The 26,745-nt window shown below is 40.8% G+C and overlaps 7 protein-coding genes across 8 annotated transcripts; 4 read left to right on the top strand and 3 right to left on the bottom strand.

The window, feature by feature from the left end:
* Positions 1-26: 26 nt before the first annotated feature.
* Positions 27-4,346, top strand: LOC311024501 (heat shock cognate 71 kDa protein-like). The gene is made up of 9 exons (XM_084026933.1): positions 27-144; positions 1,277-1,481; positions 1,586-1,791; positions 1,950-2,101; positions 2,175-2,731; positions 2,870-3,072; positions 3,200-3,398; positions 3,539-3,771; positions 3,982-4,346. The coding sequence occupies exons 2-9, from the start codon at positions 1,277-1,279 to the stop codon at positions 4,183-4,185; spliced, it is 1,959 nt and encodes a 652-aa protein (XP_083883059.1). The 5' UTR covers positions 27-144; the 3' UTR covers positions 4,186-4,346.
* A 788-nt stretch (positions 4,347-5,134) lies between these two features.
* Positions 5,135-6,985, top strand: LOC311024526 (chymotrypsin-like protease CTRL-1; the record flags this gene model as incomplete). Its single annotated transcript, XM_084026962.1, has 7 exons — positions 5,135-5,196; positions 5,399-5,502; positions 5,597-5,676; positions 5,770-5,851; positions 5,994-6,174; positions 6,335-6,465; positions 6,824-6,985. The coding sequence occupies exons 1-7, from the start codon at positions 5,151-5,153 to the stop codon at positions 6,983-6,985; spliced, it is 786 nt and encodes a 261-aa protein (XP_083883088.1). The 5' UTR covers positions 5,135-5,150.
* A 463-nt stretch (positions 6,986-7,448) lies between these two features.
* Positions 7,449-9,619, top strand: LOC311024519 (chemerin-like receptor 1). The gene is made up of 2 exons (XM_084026949.1): positions 7,449-7,578; positions 7,946-9,619. The coding sequence occupies exons 1-2, from the start codon at positions 7,569-7,571 to the stop codon at positions 9,028-9,030; spliced, it is 1,095 nt and encodes a 364-aa protein (XP_083883075.1). The 5' UTR covers positions 7,449-7,568; the 3' UTR covers positions 9,031-9,619.
* A 3,069-nt stretch (positions 9,620-12,688) lies between these two features.
* Positions 12,689-15,682, bottom strand: lin37 (lin-37 DREAM MuvB core complex component). Its single transcript, XM_084026968.1, has 9 exons — positions 15,222-15,682; positions 14,987-15,062; positions 14,857-14,907; positions 14,689-14,718; positions 14,511-14,596; positions 14,180-14,340; positions 13,381-13,512; positions 13,188-13,261; positions 12,689-13,081 (listed from the first exon to the last, which is right to left on the bottom strand). The coding sequence occupies exons 1-9, from the start codon at positions 15,253-15,255 to the stop codon at positions 12,994-12,996; spliced, it is 732 nt and encodes a 243-aa protein (XP_083883094.1). The 5' UTR covers positions 15,256-15,682; the 3' UTR covers positions 12,689-12,993.
* Positions 15,683-15,854: 172 nt separating this feature from the next.
* On the top strand, positions 15,855-21,070 carry proser3 (proline and serine rich 3). Of its 2 annotated transcripts, none has more exons than XM_084026932.1 (14): positions 15,855-16,122; positions 16,232-16,264; positions 16,364-16,472; positions 16,573-16,850; positions 17,096-17,247; positions 17,343-17,446; positions 17,934-18,019; positions 18,404-18,534; positions 18,689-18,915; positions 19,018-19,532; positions 19,661-19,805; positions 20,200-20,371; positions 20,680-20,761; positions 20,934-21,070. In XM_084026932.1, exons 2-14 carry the CDS (start codon positions 16,254-16,256, stop codon positions 20,971-20,973), a joined length of 2,052 nt encoding a protein of 683 aa, XP_083883058.1. In that variant the 5' UTR covers positions 15,855-16,122; positions 16,232-16,253; the 3' UTR covers positions 20,974-21,070. The 2 variants fall into 2 exon arrangements, with proteins under 2 accessions (XP_083883058.1, XP_083883057.1); XM_084026931.1 differs by having other exon boundaries at positions 18,674-18,915.
* Positions 21,071-21,428: 358 nt separating this feature from the next.
* hspb6 (heat shock protein, alpha-crystallin-related, b6) lies at positions 21,429-22,467 on the bottom strand. The gene is made up of 4 exons (XM_084026972.1): positions 22,307-22,467; positions 22,038-22,217; positions 21,688-21,810; positions 21,429-21,587 (listed from the first exon to the last, which is right to left on the bottom strand). Exons 2-4 carry the CDS (start codon positions 22,191-22,193, stop codon positions 21,432-21,434), a joined length of 435 nt encoding a protein of 144 aa, XP_083883098.1. The 5' UTR covers positions 22,194-22,217; positions 22,307-22,467; the 3' UTR covers positions 21,429-21,431.
* A 1,709-nt stretch (positions 22,468-24,176) lies between these two features.
* Positions 24,177-26,025, bottom strand: psenen (presenilin enhancer, gamma-secretase subunit). Its single transcript, XM_084026969.1, has 4 exons — positions 25,895-26,025; positions 25,461-25,547; positions 25,080-25,184; positions 24,177-24,317 (listed from the first exon to the last, which is right to left on the bottom strand). Exons 2-4 carry the CDS (start codon positions 25,519-25,521, stop codon positions 24,178-24,180), a joined length of 306 nt encoding a protein of 101 aa, XP_083883095.1. The 5' UTR covers positions 25,522-25,547; positions 25,895-26,025; the 3' UTR covers position 24,177.
* Between the last annotated feature and the right edge of the window lie 720 nt (positions 26,026-26,745).

Below are 26,745 nucleotides of genomic sequence, written 5' to 3'. Positions count from 1 at the left end.
GTGGGCTCTCTATATACAGTGGGGAGCAGAGACACTCGTCCTCTTAGTCCGCCTGCCAGGAGAGGGAAAGGAGAGCTGGAGAGGAGTGTTGGGCACTTGGCGAAAACTCAGTAAACTCGAGTCTTGAACGTCTGACAGCACAAGGTAACCCCCTTCTATAAGAGGCATTGCACTCAGCCTGACTTCATATGTCTTGCTTGCATGGCTTCTGTCAAACAACTGGCATGACAAGCTGAGGCAGAATCCTGCAGAAAAACCACGCGGATCAGTGACTGTCCAGTAAACAAGATGTCTCTTTGGATGATTTGGATTAATTGTTTCTATATCGCATCAGTGTCGGTTGGATGTGATGTTGCCTCAGCCAGATGAAATGAATAGCAATAAGCTGTAAACTTAGACAGGGTCTAATTCAAACTGCCTCCATGTGTGCATCCCTTTGTCACACGCAAAAGGGATTTATAATGTTCCAACACATTTCTTTTGTGCTGCACATGGCAAGTTTAAGATGTTGACGTAGGACAGGCAGTGAAGCAACAGCACTGTCAGCATTTTCTGCTCCGTGTTACACAACCGGGTAACAAGTGATAACTCAATAGTCTGATATAGGATGAAGCCGTTCTGGAACATTAGAGGAACACGTTGTTTTATTTTCACCCGTTAAGCATACGACTCTAGTTCTATTTGAACCAGGCACATGTGGTCACCAGATAAATGATCAGTTCATTTTTAGCTACCTTCCATTCATTACCATGTAGATACGCTGATGCTTATTATAGTAACTGCACGCTATTTGGAGCCAGCTGTCGGAAAATAGACACACCGATCACTATTGCAGGATCAGTACATCCCATTTCAGCAGCCTGGCTGTTGCCGAGGGAGGAGAGGTGGTGAGAAGGAATTAAAGGGCAATGTGACATACACCAGTCGTCTGGTCTTGAGTTTCAGGAGGGAGGTTAAGCCACTATGCTGTGAATGCCACTCCACCACTAGTTAAGCCTCACGTGGCCTTGCATCTGGACTTATGTAACAGGGACAGACCATATAGGTTTATGTGTGAGTGTACATATAGTATGCAGGTGCATACACATTGCTTGAGTAATACCACATGTTTCAAGTTCATGTACGGAACAATCGCAATCATACACATAAATGTTTACCTTTATTCATTGATCATAAACACATTCACTCATAGATTAATGTCCAAAACAAAAAGGGCCAACATATCAATCATATCATACCAATGTATTTCTTTTGTATCTTTTTTATTCTATTTAAGATGTCTAAAGGACCAGCAGTAGGCATTGATCTGGGCACCACATATTCCTGTGTGGGCATCTTCCAGCATGGCAAAGTGGAAATTATTGCCAATGACCAAGGAAACAGGACCACGCCCAGCTATGTGGCCTTCACAGACACCGAGAGACTGATTGGAGATGCTGCCAAGAACCAGGTGGCCATGAACCCAACCAACACTGTCTTTGGTAAGGCCTGCAACAATCCAAAAAGCAAGAGGCTCCGACACAGTGATCCAAAAGCAACACATGACTAACACAGTCTTGTTTTTTTCCTTTCCAATCTCTTTCAGATGCTAAGCGTCTGATCGGTCGTAAGTTTGACGATCCTGTCGTCCAGTCCGACATGAAGTACTGGCCCTTTAAGGTTGTGAATGATTCCACCAAACCCAAGGTAGAGGTGGAATACAAGGGTGAGATCAAGACCTTCTACTCTGAGGAGGTTTCCTCCATGGTCCTCATAAAGATGAAGGAGATCTCTGAGGCTTATCTCGGCAAGGTAAATCAGAAGGGTGCAACATATCCTAAATGTAATGACTCAGAATCACAGCACTTTCCTCTGCCTCAAAAGACAATGAGAAAACGTTTCCATAGAGTAAGCTTCAGAGTTTTCTATAACACAGTTGTTCATGTTGACTCATCTTACTGTCTTCACAGCCTGTCACCAATGCTGTTATCACAGTTCCTGCTTACTTCAACGACTCCCAGCGCCAAGCCACCAAAGATGCCGGAGTCATCGCTGGGCTTAATGTGCTGCGCATCATCAATGAGCCCACTGCTGCAGCCATTGCTTATGGCCTGGACAAAAAAGGTAACACGCTGATGAAATGCAAACAATAACCTCTTTCATGTTCCGATTAGTGATTCTTACCAATTATTTTAGGTTGGCGGTGAGCGTAATGTCCTTATCTTTGACCTCGGCGGTGGCACTTTTGATGTGTCAATCCTGACTATTGAGGATGGCATCTTTGAGGTCAAGTCCACAGCCGGTGACACTCACTTAGGCGGCGAGGACTTCGACAACCGCATGGTCAACCACTTCATTGGTGAGTTCAAGCGCAAGTTCAAAAAGGAAATCAACAGCAACAAGCGTGCCGTGCGTCGCCTGCGCACAGCCTGTGAGCGCGCCAAGCGCACCCTCTCCAGCAGCACCCAGGCCAGCATCGAGATCGATTCCCTCTACGAAGGAATAGACTTCTACACCTCCATCACCAGGGCCCGTTTTGAAGAGCTCAACGCAGACCTGTTCCGTGGGACCCTCGAGCCCGTGGAGAAGGCCCTGAGGGATGCCAAGATGGACAAGGCCCAGATCCATGACATTGTCCTAGTGGGTGGCTCCACACGAATCCCCAAGATTCAAAAGCTGCTGCAGGACTTATTCAACGGCCGTGACCTCAATAAGAGCATCAACCCTGATGAAGCTGTGGCTTATGGTGCAGGTGGGTATCTCTACGGCGTTTACACTCATTTTGTGGTCATATTACTGTTTTTAGGATGAGCTGTTGTTCAAACATGGTTTATATTAAAACTTTCCTGTTGTCATGACGTTAGCTTCTCCATTTGGAAACTCTCCACAGCTGTGCAAGCGGCCATTTTGGCTGGTGATAAATCTGAGAATGTACAGGACCTGCTCCTGCTGGATGTCACGCCTCTGTCCCTGGGAATTGAGACTGCTGGAGGAGTGATGACGGTTCTTATCAAAAGGAACACCACCATTCCCACCAAGCAAACCCAGACCTTTACCACCTATTCAGACAACCAACCTGGTGTGCTTATTCAGGTAGCGCAACCTTGAAGTAAAGTTCTAGACAAATGACAGCAGGCTCGTTATTGCCCCAAGTGTAATACAAGTACGCCTGAACGTGTTTACTGATGTGGCCAAATATGATTTGGATCATTGTTTTCAGGTTTATGAAGGTGAGCGAGCCATGACCAAGGACAATAACATCCTGGGCAAGTTTGAGCTGACTGGTATTCCACCTGCTCCCAGAGGTGTCCCTCAGATCGAGGTGACCTTTGACATCGATGCCAACGGCATTCTTAATGTGTCTGCAGTGGACAAAAGTACTGGGAAGGAGAACAAGATCACCATCACCAATGATAAAGGTAGATAAGCATATTAACAATAAGAAATACTTATTTAATCAGAACATGGTGCAGCACAAATTCTGCAGGAATGCTGTACATGAACAGAGAAAATAACGTATATGAGGAGGTGCACAGGTTTATATTTCATTCTCCCATAGGGCGGCTGAGCAAGGAGGAAATTGAACAGATGGTGCAGGAGGCAGAGCAGTTCAGGACTGAGGACGAGGCCCAACGAGAGAAGGTCACAGCCAAAAATTCCCTTGAGTCTCTGGCATTCAACATGAAGAGCACTGTAGAGGATGAGAAGCTCCAAGACAAGATAAGCCCAGAGGACAAAAAGTCTATCGTTGACAAGTGCAACGAAGTCATTGCCTGGCTGGACAGGAACCAGGTAATAACACTGTTAACTGAACCACCAGATTTCATGAGAGACAAGGTTTCCTCTTTGGCTGACATTGTGAAAGCAGACGGGGGCCCTGTATCGTGTCAACAATGTGAAGCAATTTCCCCATTTTCCTATCATATTATTTTCATAAAGTCACAGTTAAATACCAACACACCCAGTTCTGAGAACTAATTCTTTGTGCCTTTTGTTACCCAGACGGCAGAGAAAGATGAGTACGATCACCAGCAGAAGGAACTAGAAAAGGTGTGCAACCCCATCATTTCCAAGCTATACCAGGAGGGAACAGGAGGGATGCCCGGAGGGATGCCAGGAGGGATGCCAGGAGGGATGCCTGGTGGCTTCCCTGGTGGAGCTGGAGGCGGATCCTCCTCAGGCCCAACTATCGAGGAGGTCGACTAAAAACTATGCTGACAACATCTTTATCTCAGAACCCAAGGCCTATCTACTTACTGCCTTAAAGCCATTTACTTAATCAGAATACATATCCAATCCACATTAGATCGCAGGCTTGTTAGGATTTACTCCATAATGTTTGTTCAAAACTGAACTAAAGCATCTGACAGATACACAGTCATAACATTCACGTTATCTCCAGTGATGATTTGCATAAAAAGTCACCTTTTTATTTCTGTGGTATTTAAACATTAAATCAATAAAGGTCACCAATGAGATTCTGATTTGTGTTTCTTGTGATGTATGTATTTTAATACCATTACATATCTAAAAACCTCAAGACCACCTTTCAAGAATTCAACAGTATATTCTGTGTGCATAAATACATATGCACCCTCAACTTGTACCTGTTGAAATTATAATTTCAACAGGTACAAGTTGAGTTTGATCAGTATCTTTTTTCCTGTAACACCAGTGTTCACACAGGAAATAAAGAGGTGTGGAAGTAGTTGCTACATCTTCGTTTTGCTGAAGTGGTGGCTTTACACAAGGCTGCAAACGAGGTTATGCATTGTTAAACTATCGTATGTTGTGTAAATGCATGAACATGAATTTGAGAGCACAGAGATTGTAAAATGTCAAGATTGTTTTTCTTTTCAGAATAATAACAAGGCATAGTGCTGTTGCTTCTGACCAGTGGATTGATTAATGCAACAATTTGTTCGCTAAAAGTCATGACCTATGTGTGCAACAACAGAACAAACACGAGCATAAGACGAAGTGGATGAATGAGTCTGTTAAAGTCATCAGTTTCTTATCACCAGATGTCGTCGTCCCAGACCTATCGCAGTTGTTGTTGATTCGGGGGGTACCTGCATGTGTGCTACACATGGCACCCAGGGTCACATATAAAAGCCAGTGTCCCAAACAGGAGATCACTCAGGTAGTCGAATCCCGAACAAGACGTTGCCATGTTGCTGCTTGTCAGTTGTTTTGCTCTGGTGGTCTCTGCACTCGGTGAGTGACAGGTGATTTATCCGTAGGAATGTTTTCTGTGACGGTGGGGTAGCAGTTATGGGTATCTTTCTTTAATTTGGGCTTCTTGCACTTTAAAAAAGATTGTAAACATAATAATACACAGAGCACATCCTGGTATACAGTATGTGCACTGTGTCGTGGGACATGCAGATACATTTTCAACTGTGTGATTTGGTCTCAGGGTGTGGAGTACCTGCTATCAAGCCCCAAGTGAATGGATACAACAAGATTGTAAATGGGCAGACTGCTGTGTCTGGGTCCTGGCCTTGGCAGGTTTCACTTCAGGTAACCTTAGTAGCTGCCCACCACACCCATCTTACCTTTGTGTAATCCAGAAAATGTGGTTAAGAAAAGATTGTTATTGTATGTTCACTCGTAGGATGCTAGGGGATTCCACTTCTGTGGAGGATCCCTCATCAACCAGTACTGGGTTGCCACCGCTGCTCACTGCCGCGTGTCGTAAGTAGTGCTGAGGTATCCCCATCCACGGGAGAAAAACCCCAACATTGCCATCTCTGTAAGCACCCCTCTGTCTGTTTTTATGCTCTTCAGTTCCAGAAACCACCGTGTGATTCTGGGAGAACATGATCGTCAGTTCAACGGTGAGCAAATTCAGGTCAAGTCCATTTCCAAGGTAAGCAGCACCCCAACACACACACACATGCTTTCTTTTATTTCTAAAAATGTAATCTTTTACTTTAAGGACCCATTTCCTGGGTAGATGTGTCATTAAAAAAAACATTATATCTGCTTCTGATTCATGCTCATCCATCCAGGCCATCACTCACCCCTACTACAACAGCCAGAACTTCAACAATGACATCACCCTTCTGAAGCTGTCCTCCCCAGTCCAGATGACATCCCGCGTGTCCCCTGTGTGCCTGGCCTCCGCCGGCACCAGCATCCCCTCTGGAACCAAATGTGTCACCACTGGATGGGGCAAGACCGGCCAAACCTGTGAGTTTTCTAAGTCTTACACACAGGGTCATTTTTCAAAGGGACGTGTGAGCAGTTCCATTTCCACAGATATAAAGGCTCCGTTAAATACCTCCCTAAGTATGATATAAAATATGTATCTGTGCAGCTAGCCTCATCTCCATGTCTTCTCCGTTCTCAGCAAGCCCCCGCACCCTCCAGCAGACTGCCCTGCCTCTGCTCAGCCCTGAACAGTGCAGGCAGTACTGGGGTTATAACAGAATCACTGACGCCATGATCTGCGCTGGTGCTTCTGGAGTGTCCTCCTGTCAGGTAACAATCAATAAACAACCTCTGCCCGAAATACAGATATGTTAGAAACGATAATTAATTTTGTACGTACACAAAATACAAATGATGTGATGATATATCACAAATGTTGGCCATCTTGAAGCATCAAGCAAATACTTTGTAAACGTACAAATTGTTAAACATTTCAAATTATTTTACACACAATGAAATTTATAGTGGGTAGTTCAAAAGTGTTCCTAAAGAGGATTATATCTATGCGGTACATCTGTATCCTGTTTTTGAAAGAGCTGGCTAGCTCACATCCTGTACAAAGATGTACTGAAAACAAGAGATGCCATGCATTTCAAAAGCCAATTAGAAACACATTTTCTCATTTCAGGGTGACTCTGGCGGCCCTCTGGTCTGTGAGAACAGTGGAGTGTGGTCCCTTGTTGGTATCGTGTCCTGGGGAACCTCCAACTGCAACGTGCGCACCCCTGCCGTGTACGCCCGCGTGTCCTACCTGCGTAACTGGATCAACCAGATTGTTGCTTCCAACTAATGTGCAAATTGTTTGGTGCATTTGTGAGAAATCATTAAACATATAACTAAAGAAAAACACACGTGTTGGTCTTCATGTTGTTGCTTTTCAGAGGGACTGTGCAGCTACAAGAAAACAAGAATTTTAAGATTAAGATCACATCTTAATCTTAAAATTCTTGTAAAATTCTTGTAAAATCCTCACAAAAAAAGGGCAAGAGCTGCACTAACAAGCTAGATAGAATAGACTCAAAAAGTGGGGGAAATTACCAGAAGTGGCTTGAAAACAACTTGATGAAAAGATAATGAGATATACAACATAAGAGCCCTTGACGCTTATTTCAGCTGTTGATGATAGTTCATGAGAGTGACGATCATTCAGCTCCAGTAATTTCAAGATCAGACATTCTTTTGTATTTAATTATATTCTGGTGTTCTTGTTATTTTGTCCAATCCCTGTGCAAGACTTGCAAGTCACACCAGCAGCAGAAGTACCGTCTCATTGGCAGCTGCATGAAATGAAAAGGAGGAGTGATCTGAGAGAGTGAGTGAGTAAAGTCTGAACCAGATAGAGACTAAAGACAGATTCACACAGCATCAGAAAAATGGGGACTGGTAAGATACTTTAAACATATAATAACATTGCTTTTAAATTGCATTAACAGAAAGGTGGTCTGCCATCATTACTTGCCGCAACAATCTAAAATGGGTATGCATTAACTGTATTTTTAGTTAATTTTTTAGTTACATTATTTTGGAATCACAACAGCAGCTGAGTGAAATGAGTTGAAGATGAACTTGGAAAAAGGTACTCTGTGACTACTTTAGCCAATCTAGGACTAAAGTGGGAGCTCCTACAGAACCAGTAATGAAAACCATGAAACAGCAAGCAGTGAATGAAAACAGATCATTTATGCACGGTTATAAAAGCAATCAAACAATCTGTTCGTCTGTTATGACACATTTCTTTTTTGTTGAATAGATAACGTCAATTCCACTGCACCTCGACCAACTGGAGAGAACGAGCTTTTCAGAAACATGAAATTGGCTTCCCTGGTCCTCTACTGTGTGATATTCATCATGGGGACTCTGGGCAACGGTCTGGTCATCTATGTGACAGGCTTCAGGATGAAGAAAACGGTCAACTCGGTTTGGTTTCTCAACTTGGCCCTGGCTGACTTTCTCTTCACGGGCTTCTTGATCTTCACGATCATTTATGTCTCTAAGGGGCAGTGGATATTTGGACAATTAATGTGCAAGCTCAACAGCTTCGTGGCGCTCGTCAACATGTTTGCGAGTATCTTCCTCCTGATGGCCATTAGTCTGGATCGTTGCCTGTCCATCTGGGTGGTGGTGTGGGCACAAAACAAGCGCACCGTTCGTAAAGCCCAGCTCATATGCCTCTTCATCTGGCTGACTGCTATGGCCTGCAGCACCCCTTTTGCCTGTTTCCGTGAGATAGCGATCTCCCCGGGCAAGACTGTCTGTTCTTATTCTAAATACATCACAAACGGACAATTACACAGCCTCAACATTTTTCGCTTTGTTGTGGGCTTCCTCGTCCCGTTCCTGGTAATAATGGTCTCTTATGTGGCCATAGTTGTTCGTGCAAGGCGTCTGCATGGGACGAGGAAAAAGAGATCTTGGCGAATCATTTTCTCTGTCGTTCTTGCATTCTTCATCTGCTGGTTGCCCTTCCACATCTTTTGTTTCATAGAATATTACTACAAGACCAACACAAGTCTCCGGACTGTTGTTCGGATCGGAGGTAATCTGGTGGTAATTCTAGCTTTTGTGAACAGCTGCCTCAACCCCATTCTCTATGTTTTCATGTGTGATGAATTCCAGAAGAAGCTGAAGCAGTCCATATGCGTTGTCCTTGAGAGTGCCCTGGCAGAGGACCACTTAACATTTATGTCCTCTCGCTCCTTGTCATCACACTTTTCTCGGATTGCCCGGAAGTCTGACTCAGCTGAACCTGTGGAGATGAAAGACGCGACCACTTCGTCACTCTTGACAGAGAAAAAAGTGAACAACGCTGTGAAGAAGGGAGACAGTGATCACTGAATAATGCTTCAACAGCCACTTCCTTAAACTTCACCAAAAAGAAAGTTGACATCACTGATGAGCACTGATTAAGATCACCAGGCAATGTGCGGTCACTTCACAGGAAATAGTTGAATATTATATATACATGTGTTGTTAATGTTGTTGTTAAATATATATTTAAGCACCTTGATCAGGTGTTTTCACATATGGTTGATAAGACATACCCATTCTGTTTCTTATGTTTCACCAGTTATAAATTCCCCCTTTTTCTTACTTTTACAATGTTAGTTTGATAACATCACATATCTCCCAATATGTTCCAGGTATAATCAGAAAGAATAATTCCTTTAAGATGTAAATATTAAGTTCTTTGTGTAACGATGAGGGGTTTTTTCTTCTTTTTTTTGTTAATTTTTCTTAGCTTCAAGATATCAGATATGTAATAATCGCCTGTAATTCATATGATAAAGATACCCATTTGATGTTTATATTTTATGCATTTGGCCCTCCAGTCATGGTTATTGACAGGCTAATCATCAACATAAGACTGAGCTTTAATAATTGTACTATACCTATTTCAATGCAATGAATAAAAATGTATTTTTGATGAGATGTTCTCTTCCTTCCACATGAAAAACACTAGGCCTACTCACTAGACACAGCGTTTTATCATTCAGGGTACCGCAACGGTTTATGCAGGGCTTCTACTCTGCAAATCAGACCACTTGATTTGACAGAAAACCTCAAACATACAGTGGTGTGAAAAAGTATTTGCCTCCTTCCTGCTTTCTTCTTTTTTTGCATGTTTGTCACACTTAAGTGTTTCAGATCATGAAACAAATTTAAATATAAGGCAAGGACAACACAATTGAACACAAAATGCAGTTTTTAAATGAAGTTTTCTTTTATTAAGGAGAAAAAAAATCCAAATGTACATTGCCCTATGTGAAAAAGTATTTGCCCCCTAAACCTAATAACTGGTTGGGCCACCCTTAGCAGCAGCAACAGCCATCAAGTGTTTGCGATAACTTGCAATGAGTCTTTGACAGCGCTGTGGAGGAATTTTGGCCCACTCCTCTTTGCACAGTCGTCGTAATTCAACCTTATTGGAGGGTTTTCGAGCATGAACCGCCTTTTTGACGTCATGCCACAGCATCTCAATAGGATTCAGGTCAGGACTTTGACTAGGCCACTCCAAAGTCTTAATTTTGTTCTTCTTTAGCCATTCAGAGGTGGACTTGCTGGTGTGGTTTGGATCATTATCCTGCTGCAGAACCCAAGTTCGCTTCAGCTTGAGGTCTCGAACAGATGGACGGACATTCTCCCTCAGGATTTGTTGGTAGACAGCAGAATTCATGGCTCCATTTATCACAGCAAGTCTTCCAGGCCCTGAAGCAGCAAAACAGCCCCAGACCATCACACTACCACCACCATATTTTACTGTTGGTATGATGTTCTTTTTCTGAAAAGCTGTGTTACTTTTACGCCAGATGTATTGGGACACACACCTTCCATAAAGTTCAACTTTTGTCTCGTCAGTCCACAAAGTATTCTCCCAAAAGTGTTGGGGATCATCAAGATGTTTCCTGGCAAACATTAGACGAGCTTTAATACTTTTTTGGCTCAGCAGTGGTTTTCGTCTTGAGAGTCATGAACATTGACCTTAATTGATGCAAGCGAGGCCTGCAGTTCTTTTGATGTTGTTCTGGGGTCTTTTGTCACCTCTTTCGTTCTCATTTGTTCCTGATTTTCTTTGGTTTTCACCATGATGTCTTGCTTTTGAGGAGCTTCACTTTGTCAGGCAGGTCCTATTTAAGTGAATTCTTGATTGGGAACTGTGGCAGTAATCAGGCCTGGTGGTGGCTAGATAAATTGAACTCAGGTGTGATAAACCTTAGTTAAGTTATGTTTTAACTGGAGGGGGCAAATACTTTTTCACACAGGGCCATGTAGGTTTGGATTTTTTTTCTCCCTTTATAATACAAACCTTCATTTAAAAACTGCATTTTGTGTTTACTTGAGTTATCCTATTAAAATTTGTTTGATGATCTGAAACATTTAAGAGTGACAAACATGCAAAAAAAGAAAAAAGCAGGAAGGCAAATACTTTTTCACACCACTGTATATATCAGTTCAAAATAAGGAAATAAAATAGAAAACTATGGGAAGCCATGATTGTAGGACTTATTCCTTGCATACTCATTTCTTTTCTTTATTATCTTCATTATGCATTATCGACTAAGAAGTGAATTCATTATGGACTGGAAGCTTATAGAGTTCTATCACTCAAACCCAGGAAGGACTGAGGCAAGGGGGTGGGACGCTCACCTCCTAGACATGAGAGCAGCTGCCAGCCATGATTTGGTGATTTATTTGCTAAAATCTCCATTTAAAATGTCTAAAAGCATGTTGTCTTTTTGGAGTGAAATTGTAGAACCACAAAATAAAAAACAAAAAAATCAAAAAGTGTGACTGTTAAAATATCCAGGCATTCTTGTAGTTAATTCAAGTAAAATGCTTTTATTAATATGGGATACAAAACATCGACAAGTATCGGTTTATCGCACACAAACAACACAAAGTCACTACAGGTGTGGAATACTGAAAAGCTGCGAGTACGTGCAACGCTATCTTTGGCCTCTGGGGGCAGTGCAATTTGCTGACCTAAGGGAATCCCTCAATGTGTTTTGAAAAATAAATGTACTTTTCCAAAGGGAGGCAGACAAGACAGTGAAATATACAAAGTCAACATTAGTTAATCTGTGCGTATAAAAGACACACAATGACACTAAATGGATAATGTAGTGAGTAAATAAAAGTAGTTCATATAATCAGTATTAATGCATAAATTAGCAACACACAGAAACTCACAGAAAGTGAATATGAGTCAGTCACATATCCAGCATGGTGTCTTCCTGGTAGCACAGTTTTCTCCACTGTGTTCTGGAACAGATCAAATAAATAAACAATACTGCAGATGTAGACTAATATCTATGAACAACACATTAGATTTCTCCAAACTGAGTTAAACTAAAAACAGGCCACAATTCCTAGACTGCTAATGTGGTACAGGTGTTATCTTGATCTCAAAGTACAATTTCACATACAAACTGCTGTAGCAGGATAACAGCCAAATGTGTTATTGCTTGAATAGTTGTTGGCCACTTCCTGTAACTGCTGTCAAGTCAGCAATATTACAACAGAACATGTTTCAGGGTGTGTTCAACTGACTCTTCACTTCGGAGTACGACATGTAATCTGTTACAACTGTCACCATTGAGGCTTCACCTCTTAAAGAACCACAAGCTACTCTGATGAGACATACTGAGTTTTCTTGGAATACATCCTAAAGGGTTAAAGGATAAAGCAACACATTCATTCTACACTGCTGTGAAGTTCCTCTAAACTAACAACTTTAAAAATTCCATTAACATGTATTGGTTTGGACAAAAAAAGAACCAACATGCTACTATGCATTTCAAAAGAACGAGGCATAGTGAATACCAAATGTTAGGTATTTTACTCTTATGGAGTAATTACATCCTCCAAGACAAACCTCTTGTAGTGTCGTAGTTGTTGTGTCCTCTGATACTTGTGTGATAAAGAAAGCAAAGCATGAAAAAGACTTAAGTCTTGTTAATGTTTAGGATGCCCCATGAAGGAGGAAGTCATAGTGCGTCTGGAAAACTGATTCATTTATTCAGACATCTACACAGATTTTTCATGAATAAAAACAATCCCACATCACACTGGAACACATTCCCGCACAAACAATTGCAACACAAATTAAACACCCTTCAAAATATCGTTTTCTGCAATGCAAAGGACATGTTGTCTTCTTAAGGCTCCAGGATCTGTTCATGCTTTCTTACGTGTCTGATTGCATACATGGCAGGTGTGTTCAAACAATGTCCGCCCCACCACGGTTCCTTAACAATGCATAGAGTCCATTCTGTGGTGGGGAGCTACGATACAAGTCAGCTAGCGATCATAGAGATCCTTCATCTCCTTAAGGACCCTGATGCTCTCGCTGTATCTTAGCTGGTTCTTGTTAGAGCACTCCTTCCATCTGGAAAGGAAGAAAACAAAAAGAACAATATGGGTCAGCTCAATCCATTCCAAACTGTCAGATGTTTCAGTGCTTTTTCAAAAAAAAAATTTCATGAAAAACATACTTTTGCCTTATCTTTTTCCAACGTTCCATGTGGTCACATATGAGAGAACTTGATACAGGAGCTGAGTCAGTCATCTGTGCAAAAAAAAGTTCAGATTGAGTTAATTGATTAGTTTGCTTTTTAACTCATTTGATGTAAAATAGATTCATGTAATTTAATATCAAATAAAACACATTCATATAATATACAGAACCTTGTTAACAGTAGGTTTTTCAGTCTGTGGGATCCTGAGATTGATGGGTTCACCAGAGGTGCTGATTGCACAGGAGGTTGGAGGAGGGAGTCTGTACACATTCTGGCCTTTACCATTGATCATGTCTGTAAGCTGCCAAAAGAAACTTGGATTAAGGAATGCATCTGAACAGCCATTTACATAAAAAAATATATTCCTGGCAGTATGATGCCTGAAGACCATGGCGTAATGTTAATGCTTAATATAGTCTAGGTAAGCAGTCTTTTTTTCTATTTCAATGTTTCAATTATCTGCAAAAGCACTGATCACACTAATTATAACGAGTCAGGCTAAAGTCTTACACTTAGTGTATGATGTCAGCTCAAAGAAATGACAAAATCCAAACATAAAACATTTACTCACTTATGTTTGGTTATGTACTTAATCAGTTTTATTTGCATGTATTCTGAGATATCTAGTGCTGAGAAACCTGCAGTTTGTTGAGGAGGTGTTATAGAACCTATGGATAAAAGCCAAGGTATAGTGTGAAGTAATCTTATTATATTTCAGCTCTATAAATTGTATTTGCATTCCCACAAAGGTGGTTCAATATTATGGTTATATTGTTTACGACGATACTCTTGGCCACAATAATAATAACTTCTTTACTCTGTAAAATAGGGGACACAACTTTTAAAACCCACCATTATAATGTACAGTGGAGAAATGTGTCACAATTAAAATACTTTAATTTGTGTAAATGCTGGTGTTGTACGCATATGTTGAATAAAAGTTATCTGACATAACTGTATGGCCTCACCTCTTCCTCCACCATGCTGTGTGGGGGGCTTGGGGAAGCATGTGCCACTCGAACAGAAGGATTGTTTCTCATCCAGGCACGGCAGATAGGATACAGAGGGGTGCTGGTGTTGAACTGAGCCAGATCCACACTGCGATCAAATAACTTAATAATGTAAGCATCTAACAAATGGAGAGAGACAAAAATGGGAAGATAAAAGAAAGACATTTGTAATATAAGAAAATTGTACAATGAAGTGAAAGGCAAAGTGAACAAAATGAGCGACAAAAACAAGGCAAATACTCAAATATAGTTCTTGTTGAATTATTTTCAACATTTGCACTTAGTTTACTTTGTTTGTGTTGATTGGTCTCTGGTATGCCTTCATCCATCTCTTTTCGCTTCTTTCTCCGGTGCTGGGGAAATCTAGCTGATGGCCTGGAATGCATGCAAGTTGCCAATGTGAGATTTATAACATCATTGAGAGAACAGGGAGATTCAGATTTCAGCAGTGAAAAATAAACACTTGCCTTTTTCCAGCAGATGATGGAGACAAATCCCTAGGGAGCAAGAGAAACACAGTTAATATTTAATATTGAATTAAATAACAGATATCCACTAACTTCACAGCCACAGCTAGAATACATCATACATACTACACTTGATAAACGTGTGAAATACAAATAATTGATCCATACTTGTTTAAGGAGTCAGCTGATATTTTTCCAGCATCACCCTCATTTTGCTCCCTGCTCAAAATGAAAACATTTGTTAGTCTTATAGGAAAGTAACCACAATGGAATAATAAATAATGACAGTTTAACGGACCTTTCATTTTCAGTCCTCTCTACCAGTCCCTTTAACACAGCATCCAATCTGCTGCGTGCACCAGCCCCCTCTGAATCTGCATGTAATGAATAATTGTAAACAGTGGGTGTTTTATTGAACACGAATAAACCATAGCTACGATTAAGAGGTCATATTGAATGCATACTTTATGCAGGATCTTAGAAACATCCTAATGACTTTAGAGTGACAATGTAGTAACGTTAACGTTACTCACCTGGCCTTTCAGTCTTGATCTTGACGTGGTGCATTATCTTCACCTTTTTATAACTTATATGTAACGTTCTTTACGACCACGGCTTCACCTTCCGTGACCGAATTGCAGTGCCTTTAGGTTGATAACGACTTTTAACCGACGCTACTTGACAATGCGAACGTAGCACTGCTACAGGACGTTAGCTCGCGAACGTTAGCTAACTTAGCTAGCTGTGGTTAAGGTTCAGACAGTTTACGATCAGCTAGCCTCATTCAGCATTAGCATTAACATTTGGATAACGTTCAAACTAATTTCTCAAGCACGGCGGGATCTATGTTTACCTAATACAGCGATACGCTGATTAAAGAAAACCCCTATATGTGGTTCCCAGACATTTCCTGGAAATAAAGGGCAGACTGGACGTTGTATTGTTATCCCAGAGCGTAGTTCGTTATTAGCTTAAACTACCGTTGCTAACGTAGCTTGTTTTTGATCAGATGAACGCATAGCTAGACGTTCCTCTTCCGCGCGCTGCCGGTTTCCTGTCAACTGATTGGCGATTGTGCTACTAGGAGATTCTACCCGATTGGGTAGATTTCATGTCCATCATATTAAACTTGCTACCGATTGGTTGTAAGTCTTGCAATAAATAGCCATCGGCAAAATAGTGACGCTTTCTTCTGGTTTTATCTACAATGTTGTATTTGTCCCAAAAAGGAATGGAAATAATGTTTTAAGTGACAACGTTGGACGTGTTGGGTGAATGTATCTTGCTGTAGCATCTTAATTCGCTATTTTATGGACAATTCGTGTCGTACTGGCGTTTGACTCCATGGTAACTTTCTGTTGTGGACCTGCCAATTCAACTCCGAAGGCCTGTGGATGATGTGGTCTGTCTAGCTTAACTGTTAGTTATCTTACGGTAAGTAAACCAGTCAGCCAGCAACTAAAATTGTTTGTTAAAGTTCTGCGCTGGTACCAGGTACAAATCAGACCCATACTGAAGCGCAATGTGTCTGATTTGCATTTAGGTTTGGGGGTTTTAAAGCTGTAATGAAATCCAGGTAAGATCTAAAGGTCCCATTTTATAATACGATAAACACAAGTTACAGTTGGTCATACGTGTTGTTGTTGGATTTTTTTTTATTTTATTTTTTTTATAGTGGACCTGTGTTCACAAGACAGAATCCCTTTCAACCAGCATCCCGAGTTGGGAAGGCATCCTACCACCCATCCTGCACGCAGTCCCTGTTGAAGAAAAAGGGGAAAAAAGTATGTTTCAAAGTAATATATATATATATATATACTAAATTCTCGTTTTGCTTTACATAATCATCGCAAACATTTCTATCACTTTGTTGTTCTTTTGTAGACTTCAAGTCCTGCACGTTCCAACCAGCGATCCAGTTCACAAATACACACTCTGTGCCCAGAGAGCCCACAGCTGTTTGAACAATGTGACCGACATTCTGCTGCAACAGATGGACAACCTGTTTTCCGAGAGTTCTGGCCCTCCACAGACTGTGGATCTTCTCCTGCCAGCACTACAACCTTCCCTGACATGGAGACGCCTAACCTCCAGTCCCTGAGGGCAAGAAAGTCCCCACTTTCCTCAGAGCTAGGAGTTCAGCAGGATTCAGTACTAGCAAAGTATGTTTTAGCCATTCATGGCCCTCTAGCGTAGTTGTGCCTATGCCCTAATTTATCCTCAATTATTATTAGTTATCCTAAACACAACTGTAACTTTTTCTCGGAATGAAAAGTCGCAATATGTAATATGGATATTGCGATGGCGTAGTAACTGTGCTGTTAAGACTGGAAGATGTAGAAACTGGTCATGGTTCTTTACTATTTGAATCACTCTTTATAACCGGCATTAACCTTTGCTCTCCCAGGTACATGGATCGCTTTCGTCGTGGACAACCACAGAGTCGGGAGGAGCGCCAACAGATGCCTTCTGCCATTGGAGAGAAGCAGCTGCCTTTTTGGTGGATGTCGCCCTCATCGTCGCCCCACAGTTCAACACCAACTAAAACACCAGACAAAGGTACATTCCCACTTACTGTCACAAGCTCCGAAATTTAAACACGGAAGGCAACTTTGCTGGTAAAATCTTTGTGTGGATTCCCTTCCTCTGAACAGATGGGATCCAGACTCTGAAAGATGACCATAGACCTGCAATTTTCAGTCGAGCTGGGCAGCGTCAACATGACGGCTCCCTTTCCCCATGGAGAGGATCCTTTAGTGTGAGTGCATTTATGGGTTTACTGGGATTGAGCCATGATATAGCCTATTGTCTTTCCTGTACTAAATAGAAATAGGTGCATTTGCTTAGGGAAGAATTTAGCCACGGATGTATATTTATTTCTTTAATAATACATTTAATAAAAAATAATTCTTTGTATGCTGTGCTGTACCCTGTCCTGGTTTGGACTAGGTTTGTCTGAATGCCCAGGAAGCAGAGTGTGCATATAAATATTTGCATTTCAACACCACACCACAGGTTTTCCATTTGGACACCTCTGTGTTTAATCAATGCCTGGGAAGCTGTTGTTTATGCAGCCGTGTTTGATACATTTATGGCTTGTTAAGACTGCTTGTGTCAAATTTATCGCCATCAAATATGACGGTCTAGTTTCATTTATTGACACTGCCTTGAGTGTTCTTTGTTTTGAAGAAACAAGAGATAATCTGTGGTTTATTCCATTTTCTGTCTGTTCTCTTGTTTCTCAGATTTTGTCAGACACCTCCCAGTGTGAATTTGATGACACAGAGATACAACACCTTCAAGAAAAGGCCAGCAGACTTCTGTTGAGAGGGTATTAAGACCAGCTAATAGCATTAATGATAAATACATTGGTGTGAATGCTGGAAAATGTAAACGGCAAAATGGTCAGCTCAATTCAGACATTGCGGTGCTTTTATCATTCATACCCTTAATACTTTCTGAAATATTCAGTGTTTTACACAAAAATGTTCCCATTCATTATAATAATTCCCATTATAATAATTCCCACAAATACTCCTATTTCTTCACTTTCTTCTGACAAAGTTAAGCCAATTATGCAGTCTAGCTTCACCTACGGCTCTCTTGCACATTTAAACCAGCTATTCAGCACAGCATCAGTGCATCCAGCATTCACATCACAATTTCTTCAGAGTTTCTTCGTAGAATTGTAAATAACTTTTTGTCATTCTAACAGTGAATGTACTCTGAGTGATGGATCTATCCCTGTCAGCTCATATGGGCTGGAATGCTCAGACTTCTCTTCAACAGTCGGCGTAGATGAGCCAGCGCGAAGACCTTTGATTCCCAGTTTAATAAGTTCTACTGGTAAGGCGAGAGTGTTGAATAATGCGTTCAATGTGCAGTGCAGCTTGCAGTAGATGTCATCTCGTTTTGCATGTTTGACATTTTAAACTGTACTACTGACTCAATATTAATGGGCAATGTCTTTTATGAACATTTACAGCAAAGGCCAGCTCAGACTCAGTTCAAGCTGTGTCTTCCCAAAAGTCCTCCAACAGTTTTCCCTCTCTGGTGCCCGCCACACGCCGGGAAGAGGACATCTTGTTCCAGTGGCGTTTAAGGCGAAAGATTGAGCAGGCCAGAGAGTGGCCACAGTCCCTGCAACACTCCAATCTTCATGGTCCCACGTTTAGCTGGCAGCCCTCCAGTTTAAACCATCACTCAGCCAGTGGACAGGCTTCCAAGGTTGGAATCATATAGTGCGATATTTGCTCCGTATGTGTTGTGATATATTTATACCAGATTTACAGACTCATTTCTCATTCCTCTTTCTTGCATTATCTCTAGCAACACCAGAGCGCCAATCCTCCTGAAGTCTCCCAAAAAGCTGCACATCCGCACATCGCTGCCACCCAGCCACAACCCAAAGAGGCCCACAGATCAGGTCCCCCAGCTTCAGATCCACCTGCCCTCTCTGCCTTTGTTGTCTCTGGCTCTTCGGCTCCTCAACCCCAGGCTATTGCCCATGTTCCTGCCCACATGCATTTACTCTGTGATGTCTTGCCTTGTCCCATCCAGTCATCTCGTGTTAGCACGCAGCAACACATTTCAGAAAGTAGGATTGAGTCTCAGACCAAAGTCGGCTGTAAAAAGACCCCTGGAAACTCGATGTATACCTTCACTGATGAACCTATTTGTGAGGATATGCCATCCCCAACACCTGCTTCATCTGGAGCTGTAGAAATAGCTGGGCTCATTCACCACAAAAGGTCTGAGAAGAGCAAGAAAGAGAATGCCCAGAGGAGAGAGTTGGAGAAGAATGAGAAGACGATGCCGTTCAGAAAGCAGAAGAAATCACCAAGGTAGTATTGAAACATGCACATATAGTAAAAAAATCAAGTCTGAATGCTTTATATGGTTTGTTTTTTATGCTTATGCCATATGCTATGAATGTGGAAAAACATGCTGATGTCCCTGGTTCTACAAACAGGAGTTCTTCACATCGTAGAGTTCCCAAAAAGGTCATGCCGGCAGAGCAGCAGCAGCAGGAGGGAAACCAGGGATTTTCCAGTGAGAGCTGTATTGGCGATCTTGCCCCACCGCCGCCTTCTCCAATCCGCAGTGCCTTAGGACAGGTTTCCAAGTTGATTTTTTAACCCTATCCATTTAATTTGATTAATACAAGCGACTTATGAGGCCATAGAGGCTGCCTGAGTATTTGGAGGATTCTTAAAACTGAAGCTAAAGTAGGCAAACTTTCTGTTTTTTATTATGTGGCAGTAATGGGACTGCAAACTGAGTTTTGTTGTGCAACCCTTTTGTACAATGACAATAAATTGAACTGTGAACCTTGTCTAACTGTGTTAGAATAAAATGAAAAACAGTCTTTCAATATACCCTATTTCCACCATCACTCCTACACCTAATATTGTTTAGATGTTCTACATCATCATTTGGTGATGTACAATGTTATTATGGTTACTTAAAGCTGCATTAACCAATAGGGTGTTGTCATTTGGGTTTTGACAGGCAGTGTCAGAGGTGTTGTTCCCCACGGTGGATTCATCTCCTGCACAAAGGAACCCTGTCTCGTCGGTTTCTCCTCCTTGCACTGCCTCTGCACCGCCACAATCCTCAGTTCCTCCCTGCAATGCGCAGGACTCTATGGGGGTCATTGCACAGCTGCTGCAAGAAGCTGAAGGTGAGCTTATGGCAGCAAAGAGCACCAACCTTTCCCCTGTAGTAAACTGTGGAGAATATATTCTGACGTATGAATAGTTTCCATTACCAACATGTCACAATCCTTGAGGTCAAAGCCACTTTTTGTGTGTGATGTAACATTTGTGATGCATGTTGAATTTCACTGTAATCATATCATTCATCAATTCATACTGTTTTTTGGGCATATAATTAAAAAAACATAACTTGTCATATTTGTCTTCCATATGTTCATGTTAATTATGTTCTATTATCAGCCCTCATCAAAAGTTCTATTTTTTCCTATTTCAGATTCAGATGGAAAAGAATTTGAAGATGACCCTTTATTACAAGTCCTTCGCAAGCAGAGACACTGGGTAAAGGAGCAAATCAGGTAAAATAATAACCCATAAATTTAATTATCATCATTTATGTTACATTATGTTGTTCCTGGAAGGCCATTAATGTTAAAATCCCATGAAATGTAGCTTAAAATGTTATTAGAATCCTCAAAACATGGCACCTCAAATTCCAGAATAATAATCTTCTGTGTTTTTCCTTTTTAGTGAAGTCGAGTCTGTGTTGAATGAATTCCCCAACGACTAACAAGTCACTTGAACATTGACTAGATCCACTTGGTGTTATCACTTTTTTTATTTTATAAAGAAATAAAGTTTATTTTGAAGAAATATTTCAACATCAACGAGTTGGTAAATATGTGTGTGTGCATCATTAATCACAATTACAATACAGTGCATTTTACAAAAGTCGCACACAATAAACAGCAGCTTGATCTTTTCGAACGCAAAATATTTACAAAGACTGGTTCCTTGAAACATTGAGTAAGATTGATGGGTAATAGCGAAGCAGTATATACAAACCTCAGAGAGCAGAGAATTTCAAAACAGTCCCTTGAACAGAACAAATGGGTGCCTTGGCACATGCTGAGTGTTGCTGTGACTGAAGGAGCCTGAAGTTATTTCTGTATGTGCCTGTGTGTGCTTAAAGACCCACTTGTTTACATAGGTGGTGAAGATGGCAGAGAGTGTTTGGTATCAATGCGATCAGGTCAGGGTTCTGGAGTCCTCGGTTTGCAGCATCGGTGCAGATATGATAAGGATGCCGTCTGGAGAGACGGCTGACTCCAAAGCCATGGTGTCCACTCCCTTTGGGATTCGGTATCGGCGGTTAAACTGCCGTGTTGTAACCCCGGGGCCATCCTTCTGACAAAACCGCAGTAATACAGGTTTAGATGATGACATGAATCATAATTATTGTAAGTAAATAAAAAGGCAGAAATATTCTCTCAAGAATACAAACCTTTTTGTCTTCATGCTTTCCTTGCACTTCCACAAAGTCTCCTATCACTTTGACCATCAGGTCCTCTGGATTGAAGTGCTTTACATCAACTTGAACTGTAAAACCGCTGGTATCACAGTTCACCTACCATCATGAAAGAAAATACTGTGTGTTATTATTATAGACCTACACTAGCTCAAACGGATAAGTTAATTCTTGACCTTGGAAACAAAGATTTGACAAAAAAAAAACATCTAACGGAGAGAAGAGATGTATTCCTGAACATGCCTTCCAAAATACAATGATAAAAAAAATACAGTCAACCTTTTTAACACTTGCAATACCTAGCTGTAGTAACTTAAATGACCTACCTCTGGAGAGCTGCTGTTATCGGTCTCTGGAATCAGTAATTTGGGAGACCAATTATAATTTCCATAAGTCCCATTCAGCCGAGGAATAAGAGGTGGTAAAACCTTCTCCCATGGGATACCACCAGCTGGCAGAGTGGGTGGCAGGATGAAGTCCATTTCTAATGAATAGGATTTTGTTTTCTTTCAAATAAAAAGGAGCGTTAACTTGACAGCAGTGGATGCTACAGCATGTGAAGACTACAAGGCACACAACACTGGCCACAACTTACCTCTTCTTAAATTCCCTGACCAAATAAGAGAGCGAAAGGACAGCCCCCCGTTCAACTGCTTGTGTTCTCCGCCTGTGTCAAGTCCTAAAAGAGGTGCTGTGAGGAGGAGTACTGTGATGATGCACTGGTCTGACTCCAAGCTCTTCTCCCTCTGGCTGCTGGATGTGTTTTATACCGGGGTTGCGTAATGAGCGGGGGTTTGATGGTGGGACATCTCCCCTCTGTTATGTTCTGCGTACCCTTGGGTGCTCATGCAGGGCCACATGAGAGAAGACTGCATTGTTTTGGGAGTGACACAGCTGTTCCGAGCTTATTGGCAATTAAAGTGTTTATTGGCTATTGCCAATGCTGTGGCCTACGGTTTATTCCTAGGGTTGATGGCACCGACATGGACTGTTCACGTTTTATTATAAGACCTGTTACGAAATATGTGCTTAAGGTCGGTTGTCAAGGAAGGTCTATCCAAAAATAAGTTCAAAAGAGATGTTGTTGACCCTCGTGACAGACAGTGACAGCAGGGACATGGCAGCGCACGTGTGCTCCCCGCCCCCCCATCACTCAGTGGTGAGACGACTAATCAGATCATTTGCTTATATACAAATACCTCAATGTTCAAAAAAATCCATAAGTAAAAGAACGTAGATAATGTGGCCGTGTGAGCATGTTATTGTATATTCTTATTAAGTTAGTAGCACTTAATTACTTGGCCTTTAGGTAGATTAATCATATCTATAATAACGTGTAAACTGGTTTAATGATTTGAGTTTAATTTTAATCAGTTAAGTAGCTGTCAACTAAATGCTGTTAAGTAAAAAGGTGCAATATTTACCTCTGCAATATAAACATGAAAGTTTATCAAAAAACTTTAAATACTTGAGTAAGTGTACTCAGTTACTTCCCATCTCATGAGTCAGTACACACACACACACATAATGCAACACACTTGGAAGTAATGTGCAATGTCCCTAAAAGGATTCTTAAGTTCACTCCTTGTAAATCAGTTTTATTAAGGGACGCCCTGCATCATAAAAGTACCGTACATGCCGATACTTCCAACTGTTCTTGGCACACGAGTGAAGTCAGCAGATTATATGGCAGACACATGTTGTCCCTGTTAGTAATGTAGAACCTGTCACTTAAGCTTGGACTGGACTGGAGTGACTAAAAATGGCACTGGTTATGTTATGACTCATATAGGATGATAGGGAAGTGGCGACATTTGGAGGGATTAAGTTATTGGGTTTCACAACAGGCGCCAGTGATTGCCCAGACTTTAGGAGCCTCTGTAACAATGCAAAGTATTATGAGTATATATGGAGAAGATAGCTGATCGGTGAGTCACCAAACAAAATGTCCTAACCGATTCACAGATCCTAGAAGGATAATGATATTCCAACAGGAGTATGAAATTCTAACTTGGCATTGGAAATACAGTAGATGAAATAAAAACATTGAAACTTGGAGTCGTGGATATTGTTTTATTTTTCATTCATACATAGGTAAAAATAGTTCAGGATTCACAATCACACAAACATTAGTGAGTAAAGATGAGCAAAGACAGAAAAAGAATGCACATCCAGCTTCATCATTAGAAACTGTTTGATACTCTCAGTTAACATTGTCTGCTTTACAAGATTAATTAGCCTACTATAATAAAATAACTCAAAGAGCTTTTATGAAAAGAAAAATTAATATCCTACAGCAGTTATCTTTTGAAGACATGAGATTACTGTTAATGTGATTCAGCCATTAGATTTTCTCCAGAGAACAAAAATAAATCGCCAGAATCTTACACTGTAGTTAAAGAAGGAAAATGATTTGGTCCTTTATAGTGGATCATTAGTTATTTTCCTAACATAGAAAAAATGCATTCAAGGAATTCCCAGTGGAATTGTGAAGGACAGGTAATCTCCCACTTCACCCCACTCTGCTCTGAAGTGCTGGAAAATGGTGATCCATGTGGTCAGCACCGTCACCCATAAGAGCAACCCCAGTGCTGACCTCTTCACATCTAGATGGGAAACAAACGGGACAATTACTTGGCATTATAACAATGGGCACAGTGGAATATCTGATCTGGCTTTGCATGAAGCTTTTTTAAAAATGTAGATAGTTTTTATTAGTGTTTTATAAAGTATAATATGTGTTCTAAATCAAAAGTGTCGATAGCTCACATGTATTTCACTTTTCAAACAGAAAATACTAATCAGAAAAACAGTCACTGTCTTGATTGTACATTTGAACAAAGCTCAAGAGTAAATGTTTGTTCTATTTTGTCCTACTTTATAGGTTTAGGCACAAGGATGGATCAAATAAATATTTGGCTAATGCTCCCAAACAATATCATAATATTTAACAACATCAATATATACTTAAGCATTAAATATCACATATTGTGTCAAATATTTTTTTCCTAAACATAAAATTCTTATTTATTTAGATCTCATGTATGTGAAGACAAGAATTCTACAAATAAAAGCATTAATAATTAGCTCTAACTAGCCCTGCTAGGGAAGTATCTAATCAACTTTATGGTAGTCAACTGGACTTGCTATTTTGAAGACGTTTCTCCTCTCATCCAAGAGGCTTATTCAGTTCTAACCAACCTAGCAAAGTCATACCATTTCTTCCGGGAATTACGTGAACTGAAAACATGTCCTATCTTTATCCCAGTAGTTTGGATGGGATAGAACAAAGTGTTGAATGCATATCATAACTACTGAGGGAAACCTTGTAAAATGTCTACCATTAAAGAAGTTGTTCGGACACTTACATGTTTTGATCTGTACTTGTTCAGAGTACACTGGCTTTAGAAATGCCTCCTTAAAAAACCAAACTACATTGACCAGCCACAGGAATGGCAGAAATGCAAAGCCACCTGAGGGAAAACAAAAAGATGGGAACAACATCATCAATGACAATACTACCGAATTCACATGAATCTGCTTGAGATTGCTAATGTTCGACTTTACAAGCGATTCCCCGTCAGTGGAACTATCCTTGTAACCTATTCTCCCTCCCACCTAAATAGCACTACAATAATTATGATATAAATGTATAACTTATATAACTCAAGTAACGAGAATGTACTAATCAAAGAGAAGATATAAATTAATATATATATATTTGTAATGATGCTTGTAGTGATGCTCACCTAAGTAGTATTTTCGGCACAGGCTGAGTTTCTCCTCATTGGGTACTCGTTCCAGGTTCATTTTTGTATTATTATTATTTGTGGATCCTGTATGAGAGAGAAAAACAATTTAGAGTGCACAAGCAGCTCGAAACATCAACCCAGAAACATACTGGCTATGTGTCGGTTTAAAACGCGATCGTCTACCAGCTAACGCTGACTAAAGCAAAGTAATCTTGAGAAAATGTTCGAGCAATAAAGCAGCCTTGTAATGCTTGCAGACCCAATTTTCATTGTCAGATGACTCGAAATTGACCTGAGGCTACCGTTAGCATTCTGTTAGCTTAGCAATGTCGCAGGTTGTTTTGACTGCTACAAAGAGAGGAACACGAGCAGTAACACACTACGTTCTCCAGATGGGACTAGTGTTCTTGTACATGAGTGTAATAATTTACCTGGTGTTTAGTGGGCAAAATGGTCAGAGAATTGTCGCAAATTAACTATATAGAAACAATCACTTCCTCACTCTCCTTCTTCTTCTTGATCGCATTCTTCTTCTTCGTCTTTCTTCTTTGTTTTCAAAGGCAAGGACCCGCTGAGCTGCACTGCATTGCGCCACCTATTGGAGCGGAGTGCAGGGCCCGATGTCCCTTTTCATAATGTTACATCCTATGCGACAAAACAATCATGTGTTTTCTAAGAGATTTTTGTTTTGTTGAAAGCTTTCAGTTGAGATTAATTTGTCACAGGTGCTGTCCACATCATCATTATTATTATTATTATTATTATTATTATTATTATTATTATTATTATTATTATTATTATTATTATTATTATTACTATTACACGCTTGACCGATATGTTTCTATGGCCTATAATACATAAATGCTCAATTCTGAAATATGGGTGGTAATTTAGAGATCTGAAACCAAGACCCAGTACTGGTTTTGAAAAAGAAAAAAGCACGCCATTATATATTCCCCTCCTCTATCAGAACGTGTTTGTCAACCACATTATTACTGAAGAAGACACGTTGCTTAGTCTAGTCCAGTGGTTCCCAACTCGGGGTCCGATGCCCGCTCTGGGGGGCGCCAAAGATCAAAAGGTGTGGGCAAGGATTTGTCTGCAGTGAGGTTGTCAAAATTAGATTTGCACATGTATAACAAAATTCATAATAACAGTGAGAGTATTATTTATACTAAAGTCTGTTTATATATAAAATGTTTTTTGTCCTAATTCAAAAATAGTAAGCTATTTATTTGGCTACATTCTGTTTAAATCCTTAAATCCTTCTGCACAGCGGAAC

The sequence above is a fragment of the Eutrigla gurnardus genome (genome assembly GCF_963514095.1).
Source record: "Eutrigla gurnardus genome assembly, chromosome: 14".
Classification (NCBI taxonomy): domain Eukaryota; kingdom Metazoa; phylum Chordata; class Actinopteri; order Perciformes; family Triglidae; genus Eutrigla; species Eutrigla gurnardus.
This window is presented reverse-complemented; position numbering and strand designations above follow the sequence as displayed.

Coding starts and splice junctions, on each gene's coding strand:
- LOC311024501 (XM_084026933.1), top strand. CDS start 1,277: ATGTCTAAAGGACCAGCAGTAGGCATTGATCTGGGCACCACATATTCC. Junction 3,399..3,538: donor CACCATCACCAATGATAAAG/GTAGATAAGCAT, acceptor ATTCTCCCATAG/GGCGGCTGAGCAAGGAGGAA. Junction 3,772..3,981: donor CCTGGCTGGACAGGAACCAG/GTAATAACACTG, acceptor TTTGTTACCCAG/ACGGCAGAGAAAGATGAGTA.
- lin37 (XM_084026968.1), bottom strand. CDS start 15,255: ATGCACCACGTCAAGATCAAGACTGAAAGGCCAG. Junction 14,908..14,986: donor GAGAGGACTGAAAATGAAAG/GTCCGTTAAACT, acceptor CATTTTGAGCAG/GGAGCAAAATGAGGGTGATG. Junction 14,341..14,510: donor GACCAATCAACACAAACAAA/GTAAACTAAGTG, acceptor TCCATTTGTTAG/ATGCTTACATTATTAAGTTA.
- proser3 (XM_084026931.1), top strand. Junction 18,020..18,403: donor AGCAGACTTCTGTTGAGAGG/GTATTAAGACCA, acceptor TCATTCTAACAG/TGAATGTACTCTGAGTGATG. Junction 19,806..20,199: donor TCCGCAGTGCCTTAGGACAG/GTTTCCAAGTTG, acceptor GGGTTTTGACAG/GCAGTGTCAGAGGTGTTGTT.
- hspb6 (XM_084026972.1), bottom strand. CDS start 22,193: ATGGACTTCATCCTGCCACCCACTCTGCCAGCTGGTGGTATCCCATGG. Junction 21,811..22,037: donor ATAACAGCAGCTCTCCAGAG/GTAGGTCATTTA, acceptor TCATGATGGTAG/GTGAACTGTGATACCAGCGG. Junction 21,588..21,687: donor GAAAGCATGAAGACAAAAAG/GTTTGTATTCTT, acceptor TTTTGTCAGAAG/GATGGCCCCGGGGTTACAAC.
- psenen (XM_084026969.1), bottom strand. CDS start 25,521: ATGAACCTGGAACGAGTACCCAATGAGGAGAAACTCAGCCTGTGCCGA. Junction 25,185..25,460: donor GTGCCGAAAATACTACTTAG/GTGAGCATCACT, acceptor GTTTTCCCTCAG/GTGGCTTTGCATTTCTGCCA. Junction 24,318..25,079: donor ACAAGTACAGATCAAAACAT/GTAAGTGTCCGA, acceptor TTTCCCATCTAG/ATGTGAAGAGGTCAGCACTG.